At 39.8% G+C, this 10,931-nt stretch overlaps 1 protein-coding gene across 1 annotated transcript; it reads right to left on the reverse strand.

Moving 5' to 3' along the window:
- Positions 1-1,583: 1,583 nt before the first annotated feature.
- LOC120858026 (olfactory receptor 10A2-like) lies at positions 1,584-2,531 on the reverse strand. The gene has a single exon (XM_040233923.1). It carries the CDS (start codon positions 2,529-2,531, stop codon positions 1,584-1,586), a length of 948 nt encoding a protein of 315 aa, XP_040089857.1.
- Positions 2,532-10,931: the final 8,400 nt, after the last annotated feature.

Here is a 10,931-nt window from a genome sequence, read left to right on the forward strand (position 1 = left end):
GTTATTGAAATATAGTGAATTTGAATTTGAAAAAGTTTATAATATTTTAAATTCAGAACTCAGCCAATACATAACAGCTTCTAGACCCTGTGTGGTCTGGTGAATTGGTAAGTTAGGAATGAGAGAGAGGAAAAGGGCAAATTTTCTTACTGGGTGAGGCCCAGGCAGTTATAGGATGTAATATACAACATGGTTCAATTGTTGATGTACAAAGCTATTAGGTTTCCATTTTTCTGGTTCTTCGATATCTTCCATCAAAGTTTTGTAGTTTTCCTTAAATAGATATTAGCATATTTTGTAAATTTATACCTAAGTTGGTTATTTTGTCAAGTATTCTTTATTCGTTTCTAACTCTGCTTTTTAGAGAGTCCTACAGTGAACCTCAATACAAAGGAGAGCAGTAATTGTATGTGAAGCAGCCCTCACATTTATGTTCCTATATCCACAACCCCCCCCACCCAAGCTCCAGGGGATACCACCAAAGTCTGTCTTTAACATTTCGTCATCTGAAGCTCCTCTCAGATGGAAGTAGTTCAGCTGCCCCAAATGCTTCATCTCATCAAGCTTCGGAGTGGAGACTTTTATCCAGTTTCTCCTTTTAATAGACCTTCCAGTTCCTACAGTAATTCTCTTTGAGCCACTCTTAACACCCTCCGGCCCTGAATATAATTTCATATGCTTGCAGCTCTCCCTTCCTATCTATTGTGAGACATAGAAGGAAAATCTTCTTGAGAACCCACAGTTTTGTAAGTGCAACATTTCCAGCTTGCTTCACCCTCCTTAGTCTGCCACACATAAGGGTGGATACATGGAGGTGTCTGGGGTGATTTTCTATGTTTCTAATAAATGCAATTATTTTTGACTCATTTGCCGTCTTATTTAGAACTTAAAGTGCCTCTTTACTTCAGCTTTGGCCACTTCTGAAATGGCTTAATGAGTAAACAAAGCTCCACTGCACTCATGCCACATATTTAAAACATTATGCAGCAAATATAATATTAGATTTAATGCTTCGAAAATGCTTTAATATCTGAGAAACAGAGAGTAATAAATGTGATATCAGGATTTTATCATTTTGGAGGTACTAACTACTGAAGATTTCTGATACTTAACCAGAAACAGGTTGGGCCTTGGAAGAGACATCAAGTAGTTTTAACATGAGAGAGCTGTGTGGGGCATGTCTCCTAGAAGCAGTCATGCAATGGAAAGCATCTCATTGGTGTCCACAATTTTCTATTACTTAAACTCAAGATCTGTTCCCAGCTTTTTCCTTCCATACATAAAACAAAAGGCATTTTTGATGTTTCTGTTTTGGAGCCTCTCCTCATTGCACTAAACCAAGAGCCAGTGCTGATATTTCTCTTATGATATATGAAGAAAAGACTCTTTAAACTTTTACATATGGAGGAGCTGCTGTGAAGCTCTGGACTAAAATGTCACACAAGTTTGGTAAAGAGATTTCTTTCATCTCTCTTCCAGGATATCACGCTTATTCTGGAATCCAGAAATTTGGAGGAGGAAAATATCCAGAAAATACTTCTGGCAGATACATGGGTTTCTAAATAGTTTGGTAATAAACAAGTTTAGGTCATTTGTCTGTGAGTTCTCCAAAAGGCTTCCTTTACTTCCTTGTTCCTCAAGGTGTAGATAACTGGATTCAGAGCAGGCGTGACCACTGTGTACATGAGTGCAGTTGCCTTGTCTGTTTCTGGAGTGTGTGCAGCCTTTGGCTGGAGGTAAGTGAACAAGGCAGTACCATAGAAGAGAGTAACAACCAGGATATGAGAAGAGCAAGTAGAGAAATCTTTGCTCCTGCCAGTGGCTGAAGGGATTCTCAGGATGGTCACCAGAATGCACACATAGGAGCATAGAATGAGGAGACAGGGGGTCATGATAAAGAGCACAGAGATAGCAAACAATGTAGTCTCATTGTGGGAGGTATCAACGCAAGCTAGTTTCACTACAGGCATGATGTCACAAAAAAAGTGCTGGATCCTTCCTGTTCCACAGAAGGGCAGAGTGAAGATCCATGTGGTCTGGGCTGATTCCACCACGACCCCAGTGGTCCAAGATGCTGCAGCCAATTTCAAACACACACCAGGGCCCATCAGGAGAGAGTAATGCAGAGGATGGCAAATAGCTACAAAGCGGTCATAAGCCATGGCTGCTAGCAGGCCGCATTCTGTCAGTCCCAAGATGCTAAATACATACATCTGAGCTGCACAGCGTGCCACACTTATGATCTTGATCTCCACAAGCAAGTGCACCAGCATCTGAGGCACCACACTAGTGATATAGCACATCTCCAGAAAGGAGAGGTTAACCAGGAAGAAATACATGGGAGTGTGTAAGGAAGGGGTGCCCCAGATCAAGCCAATGATGAGAAGGTTTCCTCCCATGGTAAACAAGTATATGGTTAAGAACACAATGAAGAGCACAGGTTGTAACTCTGCTAGAGAGGAAAATGCTACAAATGTGAAGTGGGTGCAGAGGGACTGGTTTCCACTCATTATAGACTCAGAGCTAGACATCTGTGGAGAGAGCAGAGGGGGCAGAAGTAACACCTTAAGGCATCCAGACACGTAGCGTAGGTCTCTGTGGAACTTTCTAGGGCCAGTGGTCTGATATGAGACTTAGACACTTGTATTCCTTTTGCTAAAAATTTTGAAATGATTAGGAAAAACCCCTGGTGGAGGAGATGGCCATCACTCCAGTATTTTCAGCGGGAAAAATCCATGGACAGAGGATCCTAGTGGGCTACAGTCCATATGATTGCAAAGAGTCAGACATACTGAAGCAACTTACCATGCATGCATGCACCCAACATAATGGATGGAATATTTCCTCCTGATTTTGAGTTCTGGAATTTCATAGAAATTTAGAGAAAACAGCGGCTTTAAATTACATCCTCTCATGTTTTCTTTTTACCTTGTTGTTATCCTGATCATATACACAGACTGTTAGGTGTGTAATATATATGAAAGCTTCCTAAGTGTAAAAGTGTTAGCTACTTCGCTTGTTTTGGACTCTTTGTGACCCCATCGACTGTAGACCACCAAATTCCTCTGTTCCTGGAAATCTCCAGGCAAGAATACTGGAGTGGGTTGCCATTCTATTCTTAGGGTATCTTCCCCACCCAAAGATTGTACCCAGGTCTCCGGCATTGCAGGGAAAATCTTTACCATTAAATGTAAATGAGTCACATAAAAGATAAGTGTAGAGAGTAAATTGTAAAGGTGCTATGTTCTGGTCTCTGAATTCTATAATTTTCCCTTAAATTTACACTTAAACATTTGAAAGGGTGAATATTTCTAGGCATCTACCTATTCATTTTCTTACATATTTTAGTCATTTTATTTGAATATGATAAAATCATAACTTGGTAGCTAAAATCCATGGAAATCAAAACCACCAGAATGTCCTTTCTATATCCTCAATGGGAATGGGAGAACATACCGAGAACCACAAGAAAAACTTCCCTTTCCTTGTCAGTCTCCTAGACTTCTGACAATTCCTAATTATAACATGGTTATAAAACAGGCAGTATTTCTACTGTGACTAGGGACCATGGGGATTGCATCCACTGCACAGTCTAATTTGTCTCAAGAGGGACTTGTTAAAAAACAAGGACAAAATTTCAATGTAAATTTAGTTTTCATTATTTGAATACATGTCCCAGAGATGATCTATTGCTGTTAGTTACATCACTTAAATTTCAATGGGTAAATCCTAGTATTTCTAATGGATTTGCACCTTGCACTTCAGTTATTGAATTGTATGGCTATTTTCCATATTAATTTTCTTTAAGTTTCTCAGATACACAGTGACTGCTCATGTCTTTTTTGATATCAATAGAACCAGCACAAACTAGACTCTGTAGACCAACGGATAGTATTTAACAGACATTCAAAATTTTGCAGTAATTCTATTTGAAGTACCCTCAACACTCTCATTATATTTTGATATGCTTATAGTCCTCCTTTCCCATACTGTGTGAGATATAGAAGGAAAATCTACTTCGGAGACCACAGTTTTGTAGTGAAAAGTGTGAACGTGAAAGTTACTCAGTCGTGGCTGACTCTTTGTAAACCCATGGACTATACAGTCCATGGAATTCTCCACGCCAGAATACAGTGTATAGCCTCTCCCTTCTCCAAGGGATCTTCCTAACCCAGGAATTGACCTGGGGTCTACTGCATTGCAGGTGGGTTCTTTACCGACTGAGCTATCAGGCATGCCAATGCAATGTTTCTACTGGCCTTGCATCCTCCTCTCTCTGCCATACTTACAGGTAGGTACATGGAGGTGGCTGGGGGAAGTTCCAGATTGCACACGTCTGTGTGTATGTATGTGTGTGTATGTGTGCACGTGCGCTAGTTGCTTAGTTGTGTCTGACTCTCTGACCCCCTGAACTGTAGCTTGCCAGGCTCCTCTGTCCATGGAATTATCCAAGCAAGAATAGAGACAGGCTCTATCCTCTGTCCAAGAATTCTCCAGTCTGAGGGATTGAACCTGGGTCTCGTGCACTTCAAGCAGATTTCTTCAGGCAGATCTGAGCCACCAGGCAAGTCCTCCTAACTTTTAAGTAACCCAACTATTATTGACTCATTTGCTGTCTTCTTTAGAATTTAAAGAGCCTCCTTCCTTCAGCTTTGGTCTATTCTGAAGTGGAAAAACAAGCAAAACAAACTCCACTCCATGCATGTCACATTTTTAAAACCAATAGTTGCAATGAATATGATATCAATTTTATCACATGATTTAAAAAATGCTTTTATACCTTAAAAAATACAGTGATAAATGTGATATCAGGTTTTATCATTTTGTTGGTCTGTCGAGATAGTGATTCGTGATTTCTGGTACTTAAAATCAGTTTGGGCCTTGGAAGTGACGTCATGTAGTCTTAACACAAGGGAACTGTGCTGGGCACGTCTCCAAGAAGCAGGCATATACTGAGAGCATCTCACTGGTATTACTTAAACTAAAGTTTATTACTAAAGTTTATTATTCTATTACTTGAACTAAAGTTCTGAACACATCTTTTCCTTCTGTATATTATACAATAGAGCATTATTTGAGATGCTGTTTTCGAGTCTCTAACATTCTTCCAAACCAACCTTCAGTACTGATATGTCTCTTGTGATGTGTGTGGAAATTAGTCTTTTAAAGTGTGAACTATGGGAGGAGCTGCTTTGAAGCTCAAGCATTAAAATGGCACACAAGTTTGGGAAAGAGATTTCTTTCATCTGCTTTTCTGGGAATTCAGCTTTCTTCTGGAATCCAGAATTGGTGATTTAGAATATCCAGAAACTACTTCAGGCATAAGCATGAGTTTTTGAATAGTTAGGTAATAAATACTAACAGCAAGTTTTTCTCTAAGTGGTTTTTCTGAGTGTTTTAAAATGCAGTCAAAACAATAGAAGAGATCAGATGCTGTGTGATGACCGGCAGCTATTGGATTGGGCTGTGTGTGTGTGTGTGTGTGTGTGTACATGAGCGCATGTGTGGGTCCAATGCACCCACACACATTGAAGCATTTGTTATGTGCTCAGAGACAACTAAGGGTCAGCTTTGGCAGGGAGAGTTTCTGCTATTGAACAGGTGATGCCTGTGACCCTTTGGTCAGTCTGCTGTAGTGAATGTCCTCTTATCTATGGTTATCACAGTGTCCCGTGTATAATCATTCTCACTTCTGACCAGGAGAGAACATATATTCATGTTTTTCAGGCACAGAATACCAGTATATTTGCTCAGCTTCTACTTGGCCAGTGATGTTTAATCTCTGTGTTTAAAATGTCTAGGTATATTCCTTTCAGTTGTAATACTACTGATATACATAGATTCAGACCAACAGTGTCCTGAAATTAGGACCTGATTATTTATGGGAACAGAATGGGAATTTGGTCAAAGAAATATACAGTATATTCAATATAGAGGAAAGCAGGGAAATTGGGGACAAATAAAACCATAATTTAAAAACTAGATAGAGAGGAAAAATTTGAATAACAGTATCATCACTTCATGGCAAATAGAGGGAGAAACAGTGGAAACAGCATCAGACTTTATTTGGGGGGCTCCAAAATCACTGCAGATGGTGATTGCAGCCATGAAATTAAAAGACACTTACTCCTTGGAAGGACCAACCTAGATAGCTTATTAAAAAGCAGAGACATTACTTTGCCAACAAAGGTCCGTCTAGTCAAGGCTATGGTTTTTCCAGTGGTCATGTATGGATGTGAGAGTTGGACTGTGAAGAAAGCTGAGTGCCAAAGAATTGATGCTTTTGAACTGTGGTGTTGGAGAAGACTCTTGAGAATCCCTTGGACTGCAAGGAGATCCAACCAATCCATCCTAAAGGAGATCAGTCCTGGGTGTTCATTGGAAGGACTGATGCTAAAGCTGAAACTCCAATACTTTGGCCACCTCATGCAAAGAGTTGACTCATTGGAAAAGACTCTGATGCTGGGAGGGGTTGGGGGTAGGAGGAGAAGGGGACGACAGAGGATGAGATGGCTAGATGGCATCACCGACTCGAGGGACATGAGTTTGAGTGAACTCTTGGTGTTGGTGATGGACAGGAAGGCTTGGTGTGCTGAGATTCATGCAAAGAGTTGGACATGGCTGAACGACTGAACTGAACTGAATCATACTTTCATCATTGCCCTAGGTAATATGTAATATATGTTTCTCTAAACCTTCATTTGTATGAAAACCCAAAAGATGAGTGGATAATACCATAGAAACAAGCTAGTTTTGGATAAAAATCAGAATCCTTCACTGGATTTACAAGTTAAATACTTAGGGTTGAGTTACAGGGTACAACCCTCATCAGTATTTATTGTTGTTGTGTTCAGTTGCTCAGTCCTGTCTTACTCTGTGACCCCATGGACTGCAGCAGGCCATGCTTCCCTGTCCTTCACCATCTCTTGGATGATTATTTAATACATCATTATTAGGGTGTATCAGAGGTGAGTAAGTATGGGAGGGTACTCCACTTAAGCTCTTGAATGACAGCATCCTATGTTTAGCACTAAAATATACTAATTTTTTTCATTTTTATTTTTTAGCATTCTCCACTGGAGAAATATTTTATTTCATCAAAAAGTGTGAAACACACTAACCTTACTCCTATTACCATGGTAGTCAGGAAAAATCCAGTAGTGCCCAGGAGATACTCAGTAGTTTTGTTGATTGAATATTGCTGATTGAACACAGGATATATACTTTAATGTTCCTACTGCACATTTCTCTTTTTAATTTTTTATTTATTTAATTATGGCTGTGTTGAGTCCTTGTTGCTACATGGGCAATTCTGTAGTTGTGGCAAGTGGGCCTTAATCTCCAGTTGTGCATGGGTTTCTCATTGCAGTGACCTCTCTTGTGGCAGACCACAGGCTCCAGGGCACGTGGGCTTCAGAATTTGTGGTGCGTGGGCTCAGTAGTTGTGGCTCCATAACCATAGTTGTGGTATCAGGCTTAGTTGCTCTGCAGAAAGTAGGATCTTCCTGAAACAGGGATCAAACCAGTGTCTCCTTTGTTGGCAAGCAAACTCTTCACCACAGAGTCACTAGGGAAGCCTCATACTTTTCTTTTGCTTGAACATATACAAAAACATAGAAGAGGTCCATGTGTTTCTTGGTTGCAATCCTGCAAGTACTTTATGCCACATGTCTAACAGTATTCCTCACTGTTAGTCTTTGAAAGGCTTCCTTCACTTCCTTGTTCCTCAAGGTGTAGATAACTGGATTCAGAGCAGGTGTGACTGCTGTGTGCATGAATGCAGTTGCCTTGTCTGTTTCTGGAGTGTGTATAGTCTTCGGTAGGAGGTAGGTGAACAAGGTAATGCCATAAAGAGAGAAACAACCAGGATATGAGAAGAGCAAGTGGAGAAAGCTTTGCTTCTGCCAGTGGCTGAAGGGATTCTCAGGATGGTCACCATAATGTGCACTTAGGAGCACAGAATGAGGAGACGGGCTAAGAATAAAAAGCACAGAGAGAGCAGACATTACAATCACATTGTGGGAGATATCGACATGAGCCAGTTTTAGTACAGGCATGATGTCACAAAAAGAGTCCCTCTGCACCCACTTCACATTTGTAGCATTTTCCTCTCTAGCAGAGTTACAACCTGTGCTCTTCATTGTGTTCTTAACCATATACTTGATTGGTTGAATCCATGGATGCAAATGCTGCAGCAGACACGGAAGTGAGACTGTCAGGAATACAAGGATTCATTCTCATGAATGCTCATTCTCTCCCATAATGTTCGAGAGTCAATTGTATATGGTTGGATGTAGGATATTTGAAAGTCAAAAGTCCTATTCTTTATTTTTTTAATTGATTTTTTAAATTTAAATTTTTTTTTTTTTTACTTTACAATACTGTATTGGCAAAAGTCCTATTCTTTAAATTACTTTTTATTTTGTATTGTAGTATAGCCAGTAAGCAATGTACTAACAGTTTCAGGTAGAAAGCAAAGGGACTCAAGTCATGCATATACATGTATCCATTCTCCTTCTATATCCCCTCCCATCCAGGCTGCCACATATACATTGAACACAATTCGCTGTGCTATACAGTAGGTCCTTATTGGTTATCCATTTTAAATATAGCAATGTGTACCTGTCCATCCCCAACTCCCAAACTATCCCTTCGCCTGTCCGTCTCATCGACAACTATGAGTTCATTCTGTAAGTCTGAGTCTGTTTCTGCTTTATAAATAAGTTTGTTTGTGCTACAACTAAACTGTGTTTAGTTCAGTTCAGTCACTCAGTCATGTCCGACTCTTTGCGACCCCATGAATCGTAGCACGCCAGGCCTCCTTGTCCATCACCAACTCCCGGAGTTCACTCAGACTCATGTCCATCGAGTCGGTGATGCCATCCAGCCATCTCATCCTCTGTCATCCCCTTCTCCTCCTGCCTCCAACCCCTCCCAACATCAGAGTCTTTTCCAATGAGTCAACTCTTCGCATGAGGTGGCCAAAGTACTGGAGTTTCAGCTTTAGCATCAGTCCTTCCAAAGAACACCCAGGACTGATCTCCTTTAGATGGACTGGTTGGATCTCCTTGCAGTCCAAGGGACTCTCAAGTCTTCTCCAACACCACAGTTCAAAAGCATCAATTCTTTGGCGCTCAACTTTCTTCACAGTCCAACTCTCACATCCATACATGATCACTGGAAAAACCATAGCCTTGACTAGATGGACTTTAGTCAGCAAAGTAATGTCTCTGCTTTTTAATATGCTACCTAGGTTGGTCATAACTTCCCTTCCAAGAAGTAAGTGTCTTTTTTTTAAAATTAATTAATTTATTTATTTTTAATTTTTATTTTACAATTCTGTATTGGTTTTGGCATAGATTGACATGAATCCACCACAGGTGTACATGCGTTCTAAGTGTCTTTTAATTCCATGGCTGCAGTCACCATCTGCAGTGATTTTGGAGCCCCCAAAATAAAGTGTGACACTGTTTCCACTGTTTCCCCATCTATTTGCCAGGAAGTGATGGGACCGGATGCCATGATCTTCGTTTTCTGAATGTTGAGCTTTCAGCCAACTTTTTCACTCTCCTCCTTCACTTTCATCAAGAGGCTTTTTAGTTCCTCTCCACTTTCTGCCATAAGGGTGGTGTCATCTGTATATCTGCTTAGATTCTGCATATAAGGGATGTCATATGATGTTTCTGCTTCTTGGTCTGACTTACTTCACTCAGTATTACAATCCTCTAGGTCCTTTCAAAATTCTTTCTTAATGCTTCTTTACATCTGATTTTGACCTGAATAATTTGGTAAAAGGTCACAACATTTGGCGATATAGTGACCACATGAGAATGAGCCCGATCAGCAATACAAACAAAATAAGGACTTTAGCTGTCACGATGATTTTTTGTATCCTTCTTTAACCCCTTAGAAAATGAGTTTATGAATGGTCTTGAAAACAAAAGACTTGGGATGAAAGAGTAAATCATGGAAAACAGCATTTCCTAAGGTAAAAAAAAAAGATTATTCAAGGAAGAAGTGACTAAGTGTGCCAAATATTTCTAAAAAGTTGAGAAAAAATAGCTTTGAGTCACCTATTAATTTTCAGCTGCACAGTGGCCATTGGAAACTTCAGAAAAAAGTTTTTGAGAGAGAGATAAGAGGGCAAACCAGATTCAATTATATATGGATAGATAGAAGTTGAGACATGAAAAAAAAAATAGAAACAACCTGTTGGAAACATTTGGCCAAGAAAGGGAGGAGAAAGACAGGGTGATTTATATCTAGAGAAAATAAAAGATAAGACAAGATTATTTATAATTGTTATTTGATATGTCTTTAAGATGGAGAATTAGAAGTCTACTTAATAGCTGTTGTGAAGGAGTTATACTAAACAAAGTAGCTCCCCATGTCCCCTGCACTCACATTTTGAAAATAGAATAATGTAACCTTAATTTTAGGGTTATTAGTTTACTAGTTTTAATATTGTTGTTCTTAGAGAACAGGGAGGCCTGTGGAGTAGAGGGAAGGGACACTTGATCTGTGTAACTGGCACATTTTTTAATCTTGCCATCTAATATGGTTGTGGTTGTGTCATCCCCAAACAATTACAATAGTAGCTTCAGAGATCACCAAACAGGTCACCATAAGAAACTGAATAAAAATGAAAAAGTCTGAGATATTGTGAAAATAACCAAAATATGACAGAGACACAACTTGAGCAAATGCTGTTGGAAAAAGTGATGTTGATAGACTTGTGCAAAGCACAGTTGCCCCAAATCTTTAATTTCTAAAAAATCCAGTATCTGCAAAGCACAGTAAAATTAGGTGTGCGTGTATAGCCACTGGGTCTAGTATATGGTATACTAGATCCTCAGCATTTACTCATCTTTTAACTGAAAGTTTATATCCATTAACTCGCATCTCTCCATTCCTCCCACCCACATCCTGCC

This window comes from Oryx dammah, unplaced genomic scaffold (genome assembly GCF_014754425.2).
Source record: "Oryx dammah isolate SB20612 unplaced genomic scaffold, SCBI_Odam_1.1 HiC_scaffold_29, whole genome shotgun sequence".
NCBI classification, from domain to species: Eukaryota; Metazoa; Chordata; class Mammalia; order Artiodactyla; family Bovidae; genus Oryx; species Oryx dammah.